The sequence below is a fragment of the Protopterus annectens genome, chromosome 16.part0 (genome assembly GCF_019279795.1).
Source record: "Protopterus annectens isolate FY-2018-M chromosome 16.part0, PAN1.0, whole genome shotgun sequence".
NCBI classification, from domain to species: domain Eukaryota; kingdom Metazoa; phylum Chordata; order Ceratodontiformes; family Protopteridae; genus Protopterus; species Protopterus annectens.
The window spans coordinates 298,689,693-298,714,578 of NC_056750.1; the positions used below are offsets into that span (position 1 = coordinate 298,689,693).

General features: G+C 43.3%; 1 protein-coding gene across 1 annotated transcript in view; it reads left to right on the forward strand.

The window, feature by feature from the left end:
- PTPA (protein phosphatase 2 phosphatase activator) overlaps nucleotides 1-24,886 on the forward strand; it is a 1,433,001-nt gene that overhangs the window by 162,111 nt on the left and 1,246,004 nt on the right. Inside the window, exon 4 of the mRNA XM_044058017.1 lies at nucleotides 15,678-15,803. Within this exon, the coding sequence (XP_043913952.1) occupies nucleotides 15,678-15,803 (126 nt within the window). The remainder of the gene's footprint in view (nucleotides 1-15,677; nucleotides 15,804-24,886) is intronic.

Below are 24,886 nucleotides of genomic sequence, written 5' to 3' on the forward strand. Positions count from 1 at the left end.
TCACTCCTCCCCCATAACCATTGTTTTTCTAGTCAGCACGGTTATTTCTTAACTACTATTGTTAGTAGTTTCTCCCTTAACTTTTTAGCAGTCTTAACTACTATTGCTAGTAGTTTTTCCCCTTTCTCTAACCTTTTTCTTCAAAAAAGACTTTCTTCTGTCTTGCTCCTTTCTTATCTTATAGTCATGTTAGAAAAACATAAGCCTGCTGGCTCCAAAGGCAGGCATAAAATCCCACTCAGTGATTCCCGCGACATATGCGTGTGTTGCTTATGTCCTCTTTGTCAGCACAAGAACTGCTGTATGTGTCATTCTTTCAACCACCATTCATTGGTTGAAAGAAGAAACAAGCTAATCTTGAAAGGGATGCTGCCCTCTTCTATTGAAGAGGCCATTTCTGCTCCACTAGTTAAGCCGGCTTGCTAGTGGAAGTCAGCTCATTCCAGCCCTGATTCGTCCCTATCCATCAGATCTGGTGATAAGGGAAAGAAAAGACCTTCTTCCGCTCCATTGTAGTCACTGGAACTGAACATTAAGATTTCTAAATATGCCAAAAAAGACTGGTCGGGGCCATCGGCACAGACATATTTTTGATCTGATCCGGTATCTTCTGCTCCAGAGTCATCATCTGATAAAGATGGACCAAATCCATTGGTATCTGGTCCAAAAACAGTGCTTTTAAGGTAGTAATCTCTCCACCTTGGACCAGGTGCTCTCCAAGCTATGACCCTGTACCTTTCAAAGTACCAGCCCCCTTTTTATCCAGGCCGAGATCACTCTCCGGCTCTTATCATTCTACTAGGAGGCTTACTGAGGACAATGTGAAGCACTAGGTGCAGAGGATTTTGTGGGCTCAGGGTATAGCAGTCACCATCGGCCCCTACCCACTCTGCTCCAGGGCTTCTTACTGCTACTCCCCCTCTGGTTCCTCCAACTTCAGAGCAAGTTTTGGAGCCCTCTGATCCAATGGCCTGGTGCTCTTTAGGCCAGATTTGAGAACATCTCTTCATATCCGGCCTTTGCTGTGAGTTCTTTTGCTTTCTTGGAACCAGAGAGCTCCCAGAGCCATAGTGACCCTCACAGTGTTAGAGTCCCAGATTGTTGGAGCAGTTGCTGCATCTTGTAGCCTCTGCGCAGAAGAGCTCGGCTATGGCTTTTACCCAGGGCATGTTGTCTTCTGGGCTGGAAGAGGCTTCGATATGAAAGCATGTCTTCCCTGGTCAGGAGTCCTCTTTCACCTAGGAGCAGTCAGCCTTTGGGGCCTTGGAGAGGCAGTAGCTGCCACTGCAGCAAAAAGGGTACCTCCCTCTTTAGATTCTTAGTACTGTCCGGATGCCCTGCATACCTCTTCTGACCATGACGCTCCACTTGGACAACAAGACCTCAAGCTCCAGGATATCCAAGTGAGCCCCTCGGTCTCTTCTGATACCTCCAAAGAGTCTACCACTGAGGAGATTCCTCAGAAGAGAACTTTGTAAGAGGAAACATCTGGATTCCACTGAGGAGTCTGCCACTGAAGACACTGACCTCATTGAAGCTGAAGGGCTTCCACGGTCACCTCCTGAGGAAGGGTCCTTTGGGGAGATTCTAGAAATGCTGAAAGAGACTTGTGGCTGGCAGTCCAGTAACCCTTCTGCTGAGGAGGTGGTGTACCTGCTGACTTTTGGTTCTTGCCCATCTTCCTCCTGGGTTACTCCACCCACCGATAAACTTTTATGGATTTGATCTCATGGTGAGCGTGGGAAACCCTAGACTCCATGCAACCCATTCCTCAGAGACCAAATAAAATAATTACAGCTCCATCAGATAAAGCCTTCTGGACCAGGGGTGTTGCAGTAGATGCCATGGTCGTGGCAGCAGCAACCAAAAAGGAACTCTTGGAGGAGAGCTGTACTATCCATCTTTCTAATAAAGATTCCAGGACGATGGATAAGTGTGGGAAGCATGTTTGCTCTTCAGTGACATTTGCCTTGCTATCTTTCCCATTTTACAAAATTACAGAGGGATCTGATTAAGGTGCTCACATATGCCTTTTCTTGTAGCCCCTCAGCTACTGCTCCTCCCAGGGTATCTTCACAGCTAGCAACCCTACATTCTATAACTAACTTTTCATGAGACTTATTGCTCACAAGGCTGAAGGAACGAGTAGGGTGGCGGGTTTGGGCATCTCTATGAAGAGGCTTGTCTGGATGTTCCTCTGTGACTCTGCGGAGCCTTTTAAGTCTTCCTTTGTCAACTCCCTGTGTGACAGTGCTTCTCTTTTTGGATCAAAAGTTAAAGATGCTCTTTCCAGGTATGAAAAGGTCGGTAAAACACTGTCTGCAGTGGGAATATATTTTTCCACCCCACAAAGACCTTACTCTAAAGGTCAAATAGGAAGCAGGAAGATGTGCGTCAAAAAATCTGGGTTCGTACCAGAACACGTGGAGATTTTTCCCTCAGGGGCAGAGGGGGAAATAATAATGGAAGATGCTGCCCTCATGGCAGAGGAAGCCCGCAAAACCAGGGCTCCCAGAAACCCTCTCTTTTGGGAGGCCCTATCAGTACTCCTGAAAGGAGGCCAATTGCCCACCTCTGGAGGCAAGTGGGGGTCGTGACTATCTCTGTACTGGAGAGTCTGGCAAACCATAACTTCTGATTTGTGGGTGCAGATGATTATATCCAGAGGCTGTCACAATTCCCTTCAATCAAGCCCCTCCCATTATCAACAGAATCCCAGATGTCCCACCCAGTCAAAAGGAGCAAGCAGTTATTCAGGTTCAAAAACTGCTAGAAAAAAGTCATCCAAGAGGTTCCCTAGACCAGAGAGTATTCAGAACTTACTCAGGGTTCCTTTTGGTTCCAAAGAAGACAGGGGACTGGAGACTTATTCTGGATTTTGGCAAGCTAAACAACTCACAACTCAGTTGACGCAGCAAGTTCCAAATAGTCACAGTTCAGTCCATTCTTCATTTTTGGAAAAGGATGATTAGATATTCTCAGTGGATCTTCAGGACACGTACTACCATATAAATATGGACAGGTGCTCCAGGAGATGTGTACGCTTCTGTTTAGGAGCCAGTCATTTCCATTTCAGAACCCTGCCCTTTATTCTCACCACAGCCCCCAGGGTGTTCACCAAATGTATGGCAGTGGTTGCAGCTCACCCGAGGTGACAACAACTCTGGATGTTTCCTTACTTGGATGACTGGCTCATCTCCACCCCAACCAGGCATCTACTGTTAAATGCACAGGACTCTGTTCTTCACCTTTGTGCAAATTAGGGATCAAAATAAACTACCAAAAATCTCATCTGGAACCTGTACAGACCTTGGAGTTCAATGGAACAGTTTTGGACACTACTCAGATTGCAAAGCTTCCACCGTCAAGAGTATTGATGATCAGACGACAAACAGGTTGCTTTAAAATCAAAAGTTGGCCATGTGTCACATTCTTCAAGCATTGGTGACCATGGCTGTGGCTTTAGTAGTAGTCCTGTTAGCCAGATTCCACATGAGTTCTTCAGTGACTTCTGGCTGTCTTATGGTCTATTCTTCATCAGTCCATGTACCACCAGATTCTGATAAGCAGTGCCTGCAAAAGATCTGTCTTATGGTGGATGCACTTAGACCAGTTGTTACAAGGCTGACCATTTGTTCTCCCACAACTGCAGGCCACTGTGACCATGGATGCCTTCCAGATAGGGTGGGGGGGAGCATTATCTGGGGAGGATAGTCCAAGGAACCTGGTCGGCAAACTAGGCGAACTTGCACATCAGTGTCCTGGAGATGAGAGCCTTGCTCCTATTGTTGTAAGCATTTCAGGCTTCTCTCCCTCTGGGAATAGTTGCAATTGAATCAGATAACATGGCAGTAGTCTGGTACATAAACAAGCAAGGGGGATCCAGGTCTTATCCTCTGTGTCAGGAGGGTCTGTGTGTGGCAGTGGGCGATCTCCTCCAACTGCTTTGTCATAGCAATGCACATTCCAGGGAAATCTAATGTGATAGCAGACAAATTGATCAGGTCCATTCTCATGCCTCACAAGTGGTTCCTCAATCCAGAGGTAGTGACATTTTTCTGGAGATGGGGCCAACCTTACTGTGACCTTTTTTTTTTGCTTCCCCCCCAAACAACAAATGCAGCAACTACTGTGCCCTGATCTCCCCACAGGAGGAGTCCCCGAGGGATGCTGTCACTCGCAGTTGCCTCCCCCCCGGTCTACTTTATGCCTCTCCCCCACTTCCCCTTATCTCCAAGTTAATTCGGAAAGCAAGCAGGTTGAAGAGAACAGTAATCCCCATTGCCCTGTTCTGGCCTTGTCAAATTTGGTTTCTATTTCTCTGGCCTCATCTTAAGAAGAAACCCTGGATTCTGGAAAGCTTTTCAGGGCTGCTGCCACACCCAACATGAATGATTCATCCCAACTTTCATAATCGCAGGCTAACAGATTGGTTTCTCCAGTTTTGTTAATCACCAGATCATCTTTGCTGCTTTCCTCGCCAGTCAGATGTATTTGAGTGTCTTCTTATAAATCCTCTACCAAAAGCTGTAGAAAAGTAAATGGAAGAGATTTGTAATTTGGACTCCACACAGCATAATTTAGATCCTATTACAGCAACTGTTCACTTTATCTTGGATTTCCTTGCTCATTTTTTTAATGACACAGCGTCTGCTTCCACAGTCAAAGTTCAATTAGCGGCCATTTCAGTTTTCCATGTTGGAGAGGATAATTTGCCCTTGATTTCCCACAAACTTTAAAGTCTCCTCACAGGGATTCTTCTCCCCATGGGGACCTCTACTTAGTATTGTGTTCTGTTGTACAATTGCATTTTAAACCCGCAGCCACCTGTGATAAGTTTCTTTCCTAGAAAACTGCTTTTCTAGTAGCAATCGCATCAACAAGGAGAATTTCGGGCATCCAAGCCTTATCCTCTCATTCTCCTGGGTTCATAGGTTGGTACTGGGCTATCTGCCCAAAGGCATATATTAGCCCAGCCACGTTGTGCGGTATTCACCGCCCCTTTAGTAGTTCCCCAGACCCTTGTACTAGCAGCTAGTACCCTTGGCCCCTATCTAGTAGTGCTGTTGTTGTGATCCCCAATGTGAACTTTCTGTTACCCATCCACTCATCAAGGTTCTCTTGAAGAGTGATAGTGAGGGGCTCTGTCTTATGTAGATCGGGACCCTGTTCCATAGTAAGGGAAGTCTCTGCGAAGGGAATCTATCCCTCCAGCATGTTCTATTCATTGTTGTGTTGAGGTTTATACCCCTAGAGCGTGTAGCTAGATTAGATTTGGTTTTGCTAAGATGGAGCTTGTTCAACAGTTCTGGGATGGACATGGCTCTGTACGTTAGACAGAGATTGCCTCTGAGAAAGCGGTATGCAACAGAGAACAGTCTTAGCTTTTTCAATCGTGCTGCATAGGGCAACTGTTTGAGGCTAGTAATCCTTTTGGTTAGGTACCTCTGTGGTCTCTCCAGCTGCTGGAGATGTCTAGCCAGGTATATTCCAATTGATGCAGTGTACTCAATAATGGATCTGATGAAGGAAGAGTAGAGGGGCACCATTACATCCTTAGATCTTGATGCAAACCCTTTCGTGATCAGATGGGTCACATAGAAGGATTTTCTAACCACTTAGTCAGCTTTCCTTTGATAACCATGTTGCCAATCTACTTGGGTCCCTAGATCCCTTATTTCTTCTTCAGATTTCAGGGGATTACCTCCTATGTTGTAGTTTGCGGGTTCTCTGTTTTTTCAAAGGGGATTACTATGCATTTTTTTTGCATTTAGCTTGAGACCATGGCTTTGACACTATGCATCAGTCTCATTTAGGCCCTTCTGGAGGATCTCCATGTCGGCCGGAGACTCTATTATAGCACCCAGTTTGCAGTCATCTGCAAACTGTCGGCCACGGCCCTTCTGTGCTTGCCTGTATTTCTGAGAAGTATATGCCAAACAGGAGGGGCCCCAGGACAGAGCCCTGAGGCACACCACTCATTACTGGTGTGGATTCTGACATAGATCCCGCTACTCTTACTTTATGGGATCTGTCTGAGAGCCAGTTTGCGATCCATCTTGTGACGTAAGGGTTTATGCCCAGGCTGGTGAGCTTATCAATAATACCTGAATGGGGAATGGTGTCAAATGCTTTAGCAAGGTCAAAGTAAGCCGTGTGTACCTCCTTTCCCTTATCTATAGCCTGAGTAACTGTCTCAAAGAAATCCACCAGGTTCAGGAGGCATGATCTTCCCTTGACTAAGCTGAAGTGTGTGGGGTCCAGCAACTGGAGGTTCCCAATCTCTCCATTTATGAGTTCCATAATGATTCGCTCCATAGCCTTACAGATCAGACTGGTCAGGCTTATTGTTTGGTAGCTCCCAGGGTCAGTTGTGGCCCCACCCTTGTGTAGCGGGACCACCGTTGCTATGCGCCATTCTGTGGGCACATATCCTGTGGAGAGGCTGAGACTGAACAGGGTATTAAGATGCGGGGTTAATTCCTTTTGGAGCTCATGTATGACACAGCCTGGGACATCATCTGGTCCCATGGGTCCTCATCTAGTTTTTCACACAGACAGTGTCTTGGTACATACCAATCCCTCCTTTCTCCCCAAAGTTGTTTCTCAAACTAATATCAACCAAACTCAAACTATTTATTTTCCTGTCTTCTTTCCTTACTTTAGCAACAAGGGTGAATATGTTCTACACTTGTTAAATATACATAGACAGTTGTGATTCTACCTACATAGAACAAAAGAGTTTTGCAAGACAAAACAGTTATTGCTTTTGCTGGCCTTAAGAAAGGTTCATTAGTCTCCAAGGTTACCTTATCAAGATGGCGTTTTGATTAATACCTTTTGAGGTGTAACTGAAGGAGATGCAATCTTCCCAAGCCTGTTCGAGTTTGCTGTACTAGGGCTGTGGACTCTTTGGCTGTTTTTCAAACTTATGCTTCCATGGATGACATTTGTGAAGCAGCTATATGGTGTAACCATCATACCTTTATCTCCCAATACAAGTTGGACTTGCTGTCCTGGGAAAGGTCCTCCTTTGGTTCTATGGTTCTGAGGAACATTCTCCCTTGAGCTGTCCAGGATATAGCTGGGGACTCTGCCTCATCTGTGAGGACAAGATGAAAAGATTGACAGTATCAGATGAAAAAGTTATGTACTCGCCATAACATTCCATCTGTATTGTCAATTTTTTTCATCTCTCCTCACATTCCCTTCCTCCATCCCCCGGCCCTAGTTGAATGAGAAGTTTTTACAATCAGGACGGGTGTTTTTATCATGTCTCGGCAGAACTGGCCTCTTCAATCATCTGTCACGTTTTACTCTTTATTACTGAGTTTATTGCCACTGTGTGTTATGGCAAACAAGATCTGAGAGTACAGGGAGAGATGCATTGCAGGTAAGGGGAGTGACCAAGAGCTTCTTTGGTTGCCACGAGCTTAGTAACGGCTGAGTCATATCATAGGATCGAATCCATAACCCATCTGTGAGGAGAGATGAAAAAAATCTTTGAGAATGAGTTTTAGCATTTGATCCCTTTTACTGGAGAGTAATCAAAAACTTGTGATGAAAGGGGCAAGCTGATCCAAGGAATTACTAAAATTTTTCAGTCTTCCTCTTCCAAAGTGTCCAAGGGATTTTCTTTCTCTACATCCAATTTGGACAAAAACAGAGTAAAAAATTTCAACAGAATTCACTTTAACAGATGTTTAAGAAGAAATGGCAAGGAAGTTCCATAAAGAAGTCTCAAGGCTCCCAAAACCAAAGACAGTCTAACAACTCTGACTGCTCAAGAGACCTTGTGACCCACATACCCTGGCCCTGTTTTACTTCCAGAAATCCTGAATCTTTGTTCTTGTCTTTGTCAGCAGATTGTTTCAGACAAATGTGGTTTTGAAAATCATTCCTCAATTTTACAGATGGCAGTGAGAAGAAATTCCTCCCCCCCCCCCAGGGGGTTATTCCTCATCCTCCATATCAGACTCTCTTCATGTTCTTCCATATCACTGTTGTAGTATTCTTTACACTAGGGATCCCCTGCCCGTATACCAAAGCCTTGGGCTGTAACAGAATGTACCATCCTCAGAACTTCTTTGCCGCCAGTTCAGATGCTATCTCTGATTGTCTGTCTGAATGTGGTTTCATCTGCTCATTGCCAAGCTGTTTTCAGGGCTTTTTCTTATCTTTATTTTTTTGTGGATGTTGGATTACATGTCATCCATAAAGGGGAAATGCCAGTGTGATAGACAGATTCCACATAAGAACAGTCATGAGCAGGGTTTGTTTGGCTTATGTGCTTCTCACAACAATACCTCTAGTTCTGTTGTCAGGCATTTGTCCCTAAAACTTTGCGTAGTCATCTCTCCTTTTTAGTTGCATACTTGGCGAACCAATGCTTTAAATTGTTGGCTCAGGGTATAATGTCTGCATTGTCCTGGCCTGAGGGTCAGCCGTCTGCAAAGAAAAAGACCATGAAAGTTCAGATTCTACTGCTGTCCTGCCTCCCACAGATGTCTCTGTCAAGGCTGGTGTAAGCCCAGAGGATCACCTGGTTATTCAGTCTGATTCCTCTGCCACAATCGCTTTGGAGGCCAGCATGAACTCTGCTTCTTGTATGTCCTTGAAGGCTCCACAGACGTCCATTTTGGAAGTTCGGGGGGAACCACGGCTGATTATATCCAAAAGGTCTAGGGGTATTCTTCGGATTCTTATTAGGGAGGAGATGAGTGTTGGCATGGATCCAAGCTGCCTAAAATGTTTAGGGCTGACATCCCTTTGAAAAAGAAGCAGAAGACCAATTATATTTCCCCTGCTCCTAAGGATCCTTGGTGTGAATGGTAGGATTTCACAAAGGATCTGTTTAATGCTCCTATGGCTTTGAAGCCCAACCAGGGAGTTTTTGTTCTTGCCTTCCTTGGTCTTCTACTCCCATTAAAAGGCCTAAGGAGCAGGATTCTTCTGATGAGGAACTAGATTCTGATGAATAATCTTTGGTCTATTCCTCCTAGATTCCCTCTCTTTTGGATTATGGTTCTGAGGAGGAGGGACTCTTAGTCCAGATTCTCCTTTTGAGATTTCCTTTAGGGACTCTGCTTTTCATATGATGGAGTTTTTCAAGTGGGACTGTACCCAGGTTTCTGATCCTCAGAAGAGGTATTATGACCTCCTTCAAATGGACTCTCTTAAGCCCTCTGCTTTTTCCTCCTGCTCTGGCTGCTTTGTTAGACACTTTCCACAGCTTCCTAGGCTCCTGATTCCCAGCCCCCTGTTCCTAAAAAAAAAACTTGTAGGTTTTGTAAGTTGCGTGATGACTGCAAATTTCTGTACAAATGTCCCTCTGCTGACCCTTCTGTTTCTTCTGATAAGCTCTCCAAGACCTTCTACTATGCTGCTTCCATTGACAAGGACAGCAGAACCATGAAAAGATTGGGTAAGATGTACACTACTGCTGTTCTGGCATTTAGGGCTGTGAATTACCAGACCTATATGACCAGGACCTTCTCTCTGACTTTTCAAGTTTTGGATTTTCCTGTTTCTGAAGGGAAGACTTCAGCCATCTTTGTTGGGGATCCTCTTGTAAAGTAGCTCACCATTCCATTAAATGTAGTTATGATGCAGCTGATGCCTCTTGTAGAACTGTTGCCTTTGGTTCTGTGTTGAGGAGGTATTCCTGCCTTCAGCCTCTGCCTGTTAATATTAATGTTAAGCTGATGGATGCTCCTCTTCACAATAAAAATCTCTTTGGTTCTGCAGCTGCTGAGCTTTTCTTCACAAAAAGGGTAAGGCTGTCCAGGAACCAAAACATATTTTTGTTTTCCCCCTTATTCCCAGATTTCAGAGGAATTATCCTACCAAGTCTGCCTTTGTTCATAAACAGTCTCGTCCATCCTCTCAAAGGTAAAAAGGGTGCTAGAAGGGCTCATACTGCTAAGTCTACACTGACTCCTACAGCTTTGAAGCCTCCTTTTCTAGAAAAGCCAGGTTCTGTCTGACTGTATTCTTGCCTCTCTTCTACAGCAAGTTCCTTTATCTCTTCATCTTTCCTTGGTCCTCCCAATTGGTTAAGGATCACTTATGATTCTTGGGTTCTATCTATCATTTGTCAGGGGTATTGCATAGTTTGAGGTCCCTTCCTCCCCTTTTTGGGTATTCCTCAACCTCCTCAGCAACAGCTGCCTTTTTTTTTTTTTTTTTTACAGATCTTCAGAACCTTTTGTTTCGGAGAACCATCCAAGCAATTTCTGCTCCTCAAAAGGGGAAGGGTTTTATTCCATAATGTTTCCGGCTTCAAAAAGGAAGGCACCTGGAGACCCACTATGGTTCTTTCCCAGCTTAACACCTTTTTGAAGGTTCCTTCCTTTCAGATGTTATCCATTCAGACCTTGTTTCCTGTTCTTCTGCCTCCGCCTTTCCTAGTCTGTCTCTCGATCACAAAGATGCCCATCTACATATTCCTATTCCTCCCCCTTTCAGGAAAATTTGACGCTTCTCTGTTTCTTCCTTTAATTTTCAGTTCTCTGCTTTGCCCTTTGACCTCTCTACTGCCCCAAGGGGTTCCTTGCGATTGCTTTTTGCAGGATGAGATGACTACAGATTTTTCCTTATCTAGATGACCTACTCATTCAGGCTTCCTCTCCGGAGACTTTGCTTCAGCATCTTCACTGTGCTGTTTGTCTTCTGAAAAGCCTAGGGTTTACAGTGAATTTCCAAAAATCCTTCCTAATTCCATCTCGGGATCATGCTTTTTTGCGGGTGCAGGCTCCAGACCATTCCTGTACTGGCTTCCCTGCATCTTCCCAAGGTTTTGACTCTGATAGCTTTCTTTCACTCAATTCCCCCTCTGGTCTCAGTTACTGCCAGAGAGTTTCTGAGGGTTATGGGATTCATGGCTTCCACCATTCCTATGCTTCATCTTGCCAGGCTTCATATAATAAAGCTATAGTGGTTCCTAAAGTCAGTCTGGCTTCAACATTCTCATCATTTGGACTTTCCAATCCCTCCTTTTCCATGCCTCAAGCTAGAGCTTCAGTGGTGGATTCATAAACTGCCCCTCAACCTAGGGCTTCCTTTTCAGCCCCTAGTCCTTGCTCAGAAACTCTTTTCAGATGCCTCAAACACATGGGGAGCTTCCTTTGGCCCTCTGAGGGTTCAGGGCCTCTGGTCTCTTTGTCAAAAGAAGGACCACATCAGCATGAGATGAGAGCTCCTCTTCTGGCCTTTCATTCTCTTCCTTCCAGGGCTTCTGAAAATCTTTACAGACAATACCACAATGATGTAGTACATCAAGAAGTAAGGGGGGACATGGGCTTACCTGTTGTGCAGTCTAGCTCTTCAGGTTTGGATCTGGCTGTTCAGTTTCAGGTGACTCTTCAGAATGTTTATATTCCTTAGAACAGAACATTGTGGCAGAATCTCTGAGCATGTCTATAACAGACTCGAGTGGATGCTTCACAGTGATGTATTCCTGGACATTGTCCACTGGTGGTGTGGTACTCAACTAGATCTTTTTGCCTCCCTTCTGAGCAGATAACTTCTCTCTTGCACCAGAGTCTCATGTCCTCTGGCTTGGAAAGTGAACACCCTATCTTTCTCTTGGAAGAGAATGTTTGTTTATGCCTTCCTTCCCCTTCCTCTCATTCTGAGATTCCTGTTCAAGATAGAACAAGATGCTCCCAAAAATTTTGTTGTTGACTCCCTTTTGACCCAGACAGAATTGATTCTGTCTTCTGCATTTAGCCAAGACCAGTCATCACAAGTTAGCTCACAGGGTAGACCTACTCCCACAAGACAAGAGGTCTCTTTCACTCCCACTTGTCCACTCTTCAGCTGACTCTGGGTGACAGGTGTCTAAAAGGGATCAAAACCCTTTTTTCAGAGGATGTGCTTCAGGTGGCCAGGAAACCCACTACCAAGAAATCGTATTTGTCCAAATGGAAGAGATTTTCTGTTTGGTGTCTTGCTCGTAACCTGGATTCACTTTCTGTGGAAGTTCTTTTGAGCACTTCACACAAACAAGAGAGAACCAATCATGAATTGGCATACTCTTCAGTTAAAGCACACCTGTAGCTATTTCTAATTGGTTGCCTTTGACTCCCCCCTTGGCTTATAGATTTGAGGTCAAACAATTCCTTAAAGGCATCCTTCATATTAGGACTCCCAGGAAGCCTAGTTTTCCTTCCTGGGACCTTTAATTTTGTTCTTGAAGAATTGACTCTGGACTCCTTTTGAGCCTGCAGCTTCAGTTTCCTTATAGCATTGTGCTTGGAAGACTCTTCGTGTTTTGGCCTTTACTTCAGCTAGAAGGGTGTCTGAGCTTCAGGCCATTATGTCTATCTGCCCACATTCTTCCTTTCTCCACAGTCTGCTAGTGAGAAGGTTCTTCACACCTTGGATTTGCATAGACAACTCTGGTTTTATTTAGATAAAACTAAATCCATTAGTAAGTTTGAGCAACTTTTGTTTTCATTCTAGAGCTTTAGGTTTGGCTATTTCTAAACAAACCTGTTTCATCCTGGATCTCTTTGGCCATTTCCTTTTGTTGCTCTTTTCATGGAAAAGCCTTTCTTCTTCTGTTAAGACTCATTGTGCCAGGGCTGTGACTTCTGGTGCCCTTTTCAAAGAATTGGATATCCACTCCATCCTTGAGGCAGCTGCTTGGACTTCTGTGCATACTTTTACCAAGCACTTTAAGTTGGATGTAGTTTCCAGGGCTAGAGCCGGATTTGCTAGGGCTATCCTGCATGGTTTTCTTGAAGGCTGTGCTGGACCTTTCTCTAGAGCCTTTGTACTCTCCCTAGTGTAAGGAATTCTGCAACAGTGATATGGAAGGACAAAATCATAACAGTAGATGTCCTTCTGTTCATTGTTGCAGTACTTACTCCCTCTGCCTTTTTATTTCTCTTTCTGGAGGCATATGTTCCTGTCTTCCTCCTTTTGACTTGTTCCTCCTGGGGCTTTTAAGTTCTAAGGAAAGTACATCCATAAATCACCTTTATGCCCTACACCATGCGCAGAGAGCATATGTGACATATGACATCCGTTTTACAACCTAAGGCTTTGGTATACTATCCGGATGTTGAGCTGCCCTTGTCAGGGGATCCCTAGTGTAAGGAATACTGCAACAGTGAAAAGGACATCTACTGTTATGGTAAGATTTTACACAACCATACTTTTCCACCTGTTCTTCATTGCATGCTGTCCCAAAGAGTGATGCAACCAGTTCCTTATTCCCTGGTGAGGAAGGGTTCTTATTCAAGGATGTTCCTAGTGCCATCAAAAGAAAATTCTTGGAGACCAGTTGTGGATCTTTCTTTCCTAAACCTGTTTATGATGATGCCCAAATTCAAAATGTCAGTTCACAACCTGTTACCTCCTCTTCTTCTTTCTAGTTTCCTGGTACACTAGAGTTAAGATGCTTATCGTCACATGTGTATTCATCCAGACTTCAGATATTTCTTTAAAGATTTGTGTGTCTGGATCACATTGTCAGTTGTCTGCCTTACCCTTTGGACTATCCACTACACCAAGAGTGTTTACAAAGTGTCTAGCTCCAGTTATGGCTCACTGCATGCTACAGGAACTTTTTTTCATATTTAGATGATTTCCCCCTCTTTGTGGAGTCTATTTCAAAGTGTCAGGAATCAATATGTTGGGTAGGGGAGCTCTTATAGAAGCTGGGATTCCGCAAGAACATTCAGAAGTCTTCTCCCCTCATACAGGATTGTGATTGTGGGATGCCAACTAGACACCTCAGTTCAGTTTAAAGAGCTTTTCTTCCACAGAAAAAAATAGATATTTAGCTCTATTTCTAAGGTTTTCCATTCAGACCTCGTTCACTGCAAGGGAATACCTCAGGATTTTGTATCTCTTGGCATTTGGATTCTCATGATATCCCTAGTAAAACTGCACATGAGAAAGATGTGTTGGTATCTGAAATCTCTTTGGTTCCAGCATCAACACCCTTTATCTTTTCAAATCCCAGTGGTGGGATTTGTCAGAAGAGAAATCTTTTGGTAGAGATAGCAGAGAGCCTTAAATCCAGGTCTCTCCTTCTTCCTTCCTTTCTTCCTTCCTGTTACAAAGCAGTCAGTCTCTACAGATGTGAGTTACTGTTCTATGGCCTCTATCAAGGTTCATTTATTGGCCGTTTCAGCATATGTACCCATGGATCTTTGTATTTCATTGCAGTCTCATGTCAAAATGTCCTTGACGGGCAAAAGAGACTTCCAAGAAAACTAATGACCCCTCCTTGGGATCTTAATTTTGTGTTAGAGAAGCTAACACTTGCTCCATTTGAAACAGCTGATTTGGCTTGCATGAGATTCTTTACAGAGAAAACAGTTTTACTGATTGTTCTGACCTCTGCAAGAAAGGTATCCGAGTTGCAAGCTGTTAAGGTGAGTCAACCCTATTTCATTTTCCATAGGGACAGGGTTTTTTGAGAACTAATCCATTATTTTACTCCAAGAGTGGTATCCAAATTATCCATCTCCCAGTTTTCTTTCCTGAACTTAAAAATGAGTGAGAAAGGATACCGTATACATTGGATGTTGAACGGTAACTCTGGTACTATCTTGACTGAACTAAATCTTTCAGATCTTCAGATCAGTTGTTCATTTCTTGTGAAGGTAAAGAAAAAAACAACCTGTGTCAAAACCGACAGTTTCCAAATGGTTGTCTAAGGCTGTTACTTTTTTTGTTGTACTCCGTAACAAATCTTTTTCCAGGCTGGGTCAGGCCAACTCTTAACTGGTCCTTGGCTTCATCTATGGCTTTTTGAAAAGAGTTGGACTATAGAAATTTTCGAGAAGCTGCTACTTGGTCCTCCGTACATACTTTTACAAATCACTACAAGCTTGATTCCTTCTCTAGATCCAGATCAAGCTTTGCTAAGACCATTCTCCAAGAGCTTGTGTGCTCCTCTCCTTCTGTCTCCCAAATGTAGTAGGCTATGGTAATTTACCCGTATAGCTAATGCGACTGCAACAGTGATCAGAATGCTGAACATAATACAGTTGTGTAACTTGAACGTACATAACATCACTGCTATAGTAGTGACTCCCTCCCTATTTCCCCACCTTCTTTTTGGTGTGTTTTTTATGACTGGGTGTGGCCATTTATTTATTTATTTTGTTCCTATCACTGTTCTTTCAGGGCTAAGCCTGCATTTCTCTGTTGACAGGAAAAACTCTGAAGGGCTATGCAACCAGACTTGACTTTGTCAGTCCAGCTCAAGCTGCTTGACAGTGTGGGCACATAGAAGGTGCCTCGAAGCTTTGGAAGCTGTCGGGTTGTAATCTCCTTGGCAGGTTGGCCAATTAAAAGATTTTCCTTTCCTGTCCTGTCCTGTTGATTAATAAAATCCTTGTGTTTGTACTTGCTGTCTCCCGAGTTCTTTGAGCTAGTCTAGGATTGTGCAGTTTTGGTTTGAGTACTGCATTTTTGTTGATACTAACCTTTAAAGTTCTTTATATTGCTATGCTGGCCATGTTTGCCTCTACTGCAGACTCTTGTATTTTACATTTTTCTCAAGCCTAAGAAAGGGTAACCCATCTGTAAATATGTATATTTAGTATTCTGTAAATATGCATTTTTTTAGTGCTGTATATGTAAAAACAGTTTAATTACATTATGTTGTCATTTAGTGTAGTCTTATTACAGATTCTTCTTGTGCTTCTTTTCAGCCAATTGAACAGCTAGTAGCACTTTTGAATACTTTGGACAAGTGGATTGATGAAACTCCTCCAGTAGACCAGCCTTCTAGGTTTGGCAACAAAGCATTCCGGACATGGTATGCTAAACTTGAGCAGGTACGTTCCCTGGAAACAACATTGCAAGTGCTTAAAGGAATCTGTCTTATCAGGTGATATTACTAAACCATGCAAACCATTGTGTGAGATCACTGTTGTAGTAACCTAAGCTAAATGAGTTATGTCCTGCCAAGGATATGACAGCGAGCCAGCTTTACAAAGCTTAAGGGCACCTTCCATATTCTCCATATAAAAAGCAGTGCACAAAAATCTTTAGAGCTTTCTTGCTGCTTTAGTGCACTGAATCTGTGGGCTTTATGGAGGTGATGGTCTGCTAACAATCCTTCATGGCTAGGCAGATAAGTTCCATCTGGTAAAAAACCTTCCACTAAATTATTTTCAAGGAAATGCTGTGTGTTCCTGAGAAAACTGATGTACCTTTCTCTGTAAATTGTTATGTTATGGATTGTTCTTTTGTGTAAAAGGGATTCGTTTTTTTATTTGAAAATGTCGGGGATGTGTATAAATGCTTTCTAATTATTTTTCTATGTAGAATAATATTTGAGGGGGGGGGGCAGGATATCATGGGTTGGGAATTGTCACTGAAATTTTTACTTCACTATTTTAGTTTGATTCTTGCTTGTTTACCATCTCGGTCAGGCTGTGCTTCCCTACCTTACCCATTACTAGCTGGTATTTTTACTTGAGCCATGGAGCTGATGCCAGTCTCCTCTCTTTTTTCTTCCTTCTCCTGTCCGTAAGAAATATCTTTCTTGGTAGTTTTGAGTGCAGCTATCTCTGTCACTGCCTCAGCCTCCAGTTGGTGACTCTGCTGTGGCCAGACTGGGTTTTTTGGACCTCTATTTATTGTCTTTCCTTCTGGTGTCGCACCTACAGCCGCCACGAAGCAAGTTAGTCATTTTCTCTTTGCCTCTTTGTTAGCTTTTAATGCGTAAGGGAGAACCACTCTTGTCTGTCTTGGGAGAAGTAGCATGTAAAGGTTTATTGCTTAGCAGAGTTGAGGGTTGTTCCCTGGGGTAGTGCCTCTGCTTTGGATTGGTCTTTTTCCCCACAGAGCTTTCCAGAGTCTTTCTTATGTTTTCTTACTGTCTTTCTCTCTAAACAGTGGAGACTTATTGGTATTACTAAAGGAATTACTTCTAGGCTTGAATACCTTTACTGTTTCTTCACAGACTGTTAATGGGGGGCTTTCCCCTCTTTTTCTGTTATTGATTCCCAGTCAGAACATCTGGGACTGGAAGAAGAGAGTATTTGTTCTTTAGTATTTCGCTTAAAGCTGAAGATTCTTTTTCCACAGAAAGTATTTCTTCTGTTTTTCCTCCAGTACAATTTTCTTTTCTGAAAGATTTGCTTCAGTGGAAGCGCATTGAAATCCCCATGTCCAGCAAATGTTTTGTTGCCACTGGTGCTCCCTCTCTACCTGCAGCCGATTCTCATGTGCTGTTTACTTTAGAGTACCTTTTCTTTACAGCATGTAGTTTGTCGCACAGTCAGTATTGGAGTATCCTGTCAGGTTATACAAGTACTTCAGGCACGTAAACACTTATTTTGTAATTACAAATCAGATCATGCAGTGATCTCTTTGCCTAACTCTTCCACTGCTAAATATATTACAAATGGTAACCCAATTCCATTTGACAATTATGGGAAAGATTTTATGAAGTTTAAGACAAGTTCTCCCTTCTGTAACTAGAACCTTCAGAATTTTGATACTGTTAATTTTTTTCTGGTTTATGACATTTGGAGCTCATGAAATAGATATTAGTTAACCTTCCTTCTAGGGTTAAAACTGTTTTAAGTCATTTAGTTGTGTCTGCTTCTCTTGTAACCAATCACTCTTTACTGTTGTGTAGAGTTGCTGATTTCTGATAAATTAACACCTCCCAGAAAATGCTGAAACTGAGATCTTGCAGTCTTCCCTGGACTGAGGTCCTTAAAAAGACTTTGGAAGTTGATTGTAATGGTGGGGATTCACTCAGTTTGCAACCTTTTCAAGATCTTATTCCAAGAAACATAGTAGTACTCTCATTTCCAAGAAGCATAATTTTCAAACAGTGGCTAGGAGGATCAATTAAACAAGGGGAGCCTTCCAGAACCAAGGACTGTCCAAAAAGTCTTTTTGTCTTTTCTACTCCCTCCTCTTTCCTACCTTGGCAATCCTCTCTCCTTTGGTCTAGGTTTCCATTTTCCACACTGGCTTTGGATTGTCTCAGGCAAGTGGGTTCTGAGTCTTTTCCATAAGGGGTACAGATGGCAGTGGGAATCCCTCTCTCGTTTTCAGGACATTCCTGTTCATTATGCTAACCAGACATTCCTATCTTGTCCTTTTTTAGAGCTAATGGTGGATCAGGGGATGAAAGAATGTATGCCCTCCACCCTGATGGGTGGTATACGGTTTTATTCTGCTGCCAAACAAAGGGGGAACCTTGAGATTAGTCCTATTCCTCCTTTCTCAGTTTTTTTTTTTTTTTTAGTTCTCAAAATTCTAAATTTTACCTTTCCAACAGTGTTGACTGTCATTTTCTCCAGCGGTTTTATATATTTTTGGACATAAAAGATGCTTATCACATTCCAATTTGCAAGCAGTTCAGGCTTTTACATTTTCTGTCTGTGTCTCACTCTCCTCTTTCTGTCTTACCGTTTTGTCTGTCCACTGATGTCCTTCAAGGATGCATCTGCAGTCCGTACAAATGGGTTGTCCTGTCGTCAGGCAGCCCTTCGGTCGGCCGGATTCCAAAGTCTGGGTCTGGCCTCGGCTGATGTCGCACTTCACCCGACGTCATAGCTGCAGTTATTCGGGTATAAAGGTATCAGCCGACGCCATCTTCCTCAGTCTTTCTTGCCGCGTGGCGCCCGAAGCAGAAGCTGTTCGCAAGTGCCGGTTGGTCAGAACCAGAGATTACTACTACCGAAGCACAGCAGGTGCTGAAGAAGGTGGAAGAGAAAGCAAAATCTGTCCAGACAGTCAAGGATTTCTTGCAGGTCCAGCCTCCAAGGTTTAGCAGGAACTGGCCTTCCAAGAATTGGTCCTTTCCAGACACCTCCAGAGCTCAGAGAGGCAGGAATAGGCGCTCAAGAGGCAGGGGTCAATCCAGAGGTGCCTACAGGGGACGTCGGTGGCAGGCTAACAACCAGCGAGGTACAGCCACAGATCCAGCCACCACCACTACCACAGGACAATCACAGTGACTTGGCTCTGGCACCACCTACCAGGGAACAACTAGAAGCACCCTTAGGTGGGAAGCTAGCCTTATTTTCAGTAAACTGGCATTACATCACAGAAGACAAATGGATTTTACAGACAATAGACCAAAGTTACAGGTTTCACTTCCATACTCTACCAAGGAAGAGAGGAATGCCAAACCTACCTCCAAATCAGAAGACAGAAGCTCTAGAACAAATAACTCACTTACTAAGGATGAGAGCTGTAGAAAGGGTACCATCTATGGAACAAGGGCAAGGATTTTACTCCAGACTCTTCCTGGTACCAAGAAAAGAAAACCAGTGGAGACCTATTCTCGACCTGTCCGCTTTAAACACATACCTCATTGTTCCAAAATTCAAAATGCTGACCCTACAGCAACTTCTTCCCATGCTGGGCAAGGAGTCTTGGCTGGTAACTCTAGATCTCAAGGAGGCATACCTGCACGTCCCCATACGACCAAATTGCAGAAGATACCTCAGATTTCTTGCAGGATCAGAGCATTATCAATTATCAGCATTGCCCTTTGGCTTATCTACTGCGCCTAGAGTATTCACGAAATGCCTGGCATCAGTAATTGCTCATTGCAGGCTTCAGGGAATTCAAATTTACCCTTACCTGGACGACTGCCTGTTACAAGCGGACAACAAAAACAAATTAACAAAAGACTTGAAAAGGGTCATTCATCTACTGCAAGCCCTGGGATACACAGTCAATATAAAAAAGTCAAGGCTGATACCATCCCAAAGGATAACCTTCTTGGGTGCAGAGCTGGACACATCAAAACAAATGGCATTCCTAACAGTAGAAAAACAGGAGCAACTCCCTCTCTACTTCATGGCATTAACAAAGCAGAACCAGCTAACAGCAAGAAAAGTCCTGCAAGCCCTGGGTTACATGGCATCCTGCATAATATTGATTCCACATGCCAGACTACATATGAGAAAGTTACAGTGGTACCTAAGGAATTTATGGTCTCAGCACAAGCACAGCCTAGAAACCCAAATTCCAATAATTCCATGCCTGAAGCAAGAATTCCAATGGTGGGCTCAGGCCTGTCAATCAAACAAAGGACTGCTCTTCCACAGTACTCAACCAAGCCAGACCATCACAACGGACGCCTCAGACCTCGGTTGGGGGGCGCACATGCTGGACAAGTGCATACAAGGCTTATGGACTCAAGACCAGCTGCACCTACACATAAATCAAAAGGAAATGCTAGCAGTAAAACTGGCAATTCAGACATTCAGACCATTTCTTCGACAGGGTCAACTGTTGATAAGGACGGACAACACCACAGTTATGTGGTACATCAACAAACAGGGAGGCACACATTCATACCCTCTATGCCGGATGGCAATGGACCTCTGGAATGTGGCCCTGAGCTTCAGCATTCAGTTACAAGCAATTTTTGTGCCAGGAAAAGAAAATATACTAGCAGACATCCTAAGCAGAACTACCACGGATGCCCACGAATGGATGCTGCATCCGGACAACTTCAAAACAATTACAGGGAAATGGGGACTACCAGAAATAGACTTATTTGCATCCCCACACAATCACCAACTGAAAAAATTCTGCACGAGGACGTACCACCCACTTGCTTGGAAAGTGGACTCCCTATCTTTCAGTTGGAAAAACCTGACAGCATATGCATTCCCACCTCTTCCTTTGATGCACAAGGTGCTATTGAAGATCAAAGAAGACCGTCCAAGGATCATCCTGATAGCTCCAGACTGGCCAAGGCAACATTGGTACCCATTACTGAGGAGTATGTCTCGGGAACAAATATGGCCTCTGCCAGTAGTTCCCTTACTGTTAACACAGAACAACTTCAAAACCCTGCATCCAAACCTGAAAACACTGCAGCTGGCTGCCTGGAACATTGCATAAGACCAAATAACCCAGATTTATCTCAAAGGGTTAAAGACATTATCTTGGAGGCTCGCAGACCCTCAACAAGAAAAAATTATTCAGCAAAATGGAAAAGATATCTCATTTGGAGTACTGCAAAAGGAGAAAATGTGTCACTGGTAAACATAGCTAACATCCTGGAATACTTGGCAGAGCTCTTCCACAATGGCCTGTCCTATTCTTCCATTAAGATTCATGCATCAGCTATTTCAGCAGAATACAACTTGGATCCTCCAGTCTTCTCACATCCTCTGCTCAGGCAGTTTCTGAGAGGAATTAAAATGTAAAACCACCTAGGAAGCCACCATTGCCAGCATGGGACTTGAACTTTGTGCTAGAAAAGTTGACACTCCCTCCTTTCGAGCCAGCAGCAACAGCAGAATTACAGTACTTATCATGGAAAACTGCTTTCCTGCTTGCAATCACTTCAGCAAGAAGGGTTTCTGAACTACAGGCATTAATGGCAGTACAGCCCTTCCTGATCTTCCATCAAGATAGAGTGTCCATGAGAACTAATCCTACTTTTATGCCAAGGTGGTCTCCAGGGTATCTTTAAACCAAGCTATCCACCTGCCTACATTCTTCCCCAACCCACAGAACAGGGGAGAAAGACTGTTGCATACCTTGGATGTACATAGACAATTACGTTACTACCTGGACAGGACCTAGAGCAATAGAAAAACTGACCAGCTACTGGTAGCATATGCAACAGGAATGGAAGGAAAAGCAATTTCAAAACAGACAATCTCTAAGTGGATAGGAAATTGCATTAGATTTTGTTACTCTTACCATGGGAAGAAAACTCCAGAAAACATCATACCTCACTCTACAAGGGCTACAGCCACTACCACAGCTTTTTTACGAGGAGTGGCTACCAAAGACATTTTAGAGGCTGCTACTTGGAGCTCCATGCATACATTTGCCAAACATTATAATTTACCCTTATACTCCAGATCCCGAGCAGGTTTTGCCACTGCTGTTTTGCAAGGGATCTTAACTACACCATAATCTTATTACTCCTCCTCCCCCAGTTTGGCTATGGTATTCTACCCATTTGTAAGGACTGCAGATGCATCCTTGAAGGACATAGTACAGTTTTGTACCTACCATAAATGTAGATGTCCGATAGGCATGCATCTGCAGTCAGGATTACCCTCCCTCCTTCCCCTCTGAGGTACTCCTAGGGTATTTACCCATCTTCTAGCTAGCTGGGGGAATCTGTTATGGTGTATTTGTTTGTATATATGTATATACATGTTTATTTTTATTTGCTCTCTCTTATTTGGAAACTTTTTGCAATTATCCAAATTTAGCCTTCCTAGAGGGCACCTGGCATCTGGGGCAAGAAACACTGAGGAAGATGGCGTCGGCTGATACCTTTATACCCGAATAACTGCAGCTATGACGTCTGGTGAAGTGCGACATCAGCCGAGGCCGACCGAAGGGCTGCCTGACGACAGGACAACCCATTTGTAAGGACTGCAGATGCATGCCTATCGGACATCTACATTTATGGTAGGTACAAAACTGTACTTTCCAAGAGCTCCAGTGATTGGTCACTGCACACTTCAGAGCATTCACTCCTTTCCTTATTAGGACAATAGTCATATTTGTGGTAGACACACACACACACACACACACACACACACACACACACACACACACACACACACACACAGTTAGCAAATTCCTGGATATGGTTCTTGAAACTCCTGCTCAGTCTGGGGTTTCAGTTGAACTTGCAGAAATTCTGTCATCCTTTTCATTCACTAGTTTTTTTTTTTCTGGGATGTCTCCTAGACTTGCCCTAGGAATATCTTTTTTTTCTACTGAATTAGACACACTAGTACTGTAAGACTTTCCTGGACTTCTCCAGCCAATATCTGCTTCTGCTGGGAAGTTTCATAGCGTTCTCTGGATTCCCTTAGCCAGACTTCACATGGGAAAAGCTCAGTGGTACATCAGATCAGGCTGGACTCATCACACCCTTATCTTTTCAGATTTCAGTTTTTAAGTTGGCATAATGGTTAAGGTATTTACCTTACAGGTACAAGGTGCAGATTTTTGATTCTACACTCTAGTTATTGGCTAGGCTTGTAATAGTCTGCAGACTGATAGCATAGTATGAGTTTACTTCTAAAGCCCGACTCTCAGATAACAGACTTTCAAAATCCTGAGAAGAAAATCACGAAAGTTCAGAAGACCGAACCAAAGTAAGTAAATACATGGCCAACTGTAAAAGAAACTCACGCTGAGGTAAGTAAAACCTACCTAGGTGGGGGGTTGCACCCCCTCCCCTAACTAAATATACCAACTCTGGGCTCGCACTACAGTGGAGAACCAGGCATATTTACTTACCCTGGTAAAAATCACTGTTTGGGTTTCTGAGCTTTTGTGATTTTTTATCTTGGGATTTTGAAAGTTGGTTATCTGAGAGTTGGGCTTTAGAAATACGCCTGCATAGTATTTACCTGTGAATGCCTGGCTGTCCCTGGTTCTTCTTCTTCATTTTTTTTTTGTGTGTGAGTGAGTTATCCTTGGCCTCTATTTATTATTATTCTTCTGTCTCAGCTCATTGTATGGATGTGTACTTGCCCACCTTTTTTCTTCCTGTTCTCAAGCCAAAAGTTTGTGAAGATGGATTTTTCACATCTACCTGCAATGAAAACTGATGGCTCCTCTTTGAGGTCTTTGTTATATTTGGAAAAGACTGACACTTTTTCCATTTAAACCAGCTCATAAAGTTGTTATTGAGGTGGTTAATCTTAATAATGAACATTGTACTACTTGTTACTGAAATATCAGAAAGAAGAGTGTTTTGAGTTGTAAACTCCAATGGTGAGTCACCCCTACCTCATTTTCCATAAGGATGGAGTTTGATAACTAACCTACCTAACTTTCCTTAAGGATAGGGTTTGTTTGAGAACTAATCTCTTTTACCTAGTGGCATCAGAGTTAACTTTGAGATGGGTCTTTAATTTCCCTGCATTATTTACAGACTTTAAAACAAGGGAGAAAGGAATTTTTACACTGGATGACACAGGCAGCTCAGATACTACTTGGACAGAACTGTCATTAAGGAAAACCGATTAGCTGTTTGTCTCCTGTGATGGTAAGGGAAACGGACAGCCAGTGTTAAAGCAGGCAAATTTCAGATGATTGTGTCATGATTTTTTCTGCTGTGCTCACCATATCAAGACACTTCCAGACAAGGTTCGTGTCTGTTCTTCCAGGGCTTTGGCTTCATTTGTTGTTTTTTTTTTTTTTATATGGGTGGACTGCATGAGTTTTTCTACATGCATTATCTTGATCATATGTGTGTAGTTTTACAAAGCACCACAAACTGGATTCCTTTCCAGAACAGGCTTATTCTATTTGTTGCAAGCAAAATTTATATCCTGTAATTGAGTAGTTCTGATGATGTTTGTTTCATGAATGTGCATCATACAGGGTCCAGGGATGCCTTGTATGCCAGCTAGAACCATTCTGCAGGGGTTTCAGGATGCCTGAATTCCTTCCACCTCCCTGTATATTTATAAGCAGTGGTAATCTACCTGTTTAGCATGGGCTACTGAAACAATCTTAGTGCAGAACTTAGTACAGTTGTGTAACTGAATTTGCTGTAACAATAGGTCGTGGAATTTATGACTACTGCAGTAGCCGCCATCTTCCTCCAGCTCCCTTTTTTATGTTTGCATTTTCTGATATGTTGTGGCTGTATATACCTTTGTATATGGTTACATTGGGAATACATTCCTAATATTTGTTCCTTTCAGGGCTGTAGCCTTCCTTCTTGTGGCAAGAAAGCACTTGAGATTTTCTTGCTGTAACTGCCTTTTAAATGGAGCTCTACTGAAGCACCAGGCAGTTAAGGCACATAGAAGTTGCCCTTATACTTTGTAAAACTGGCTAGCTTTTCATATTCTTGGCAGGGTATAATCCATTTAGCTTGGGCTTCTCTGACCGTGATTAAGTAAAACATCTATTTTTGTGGATAGATGTCCTG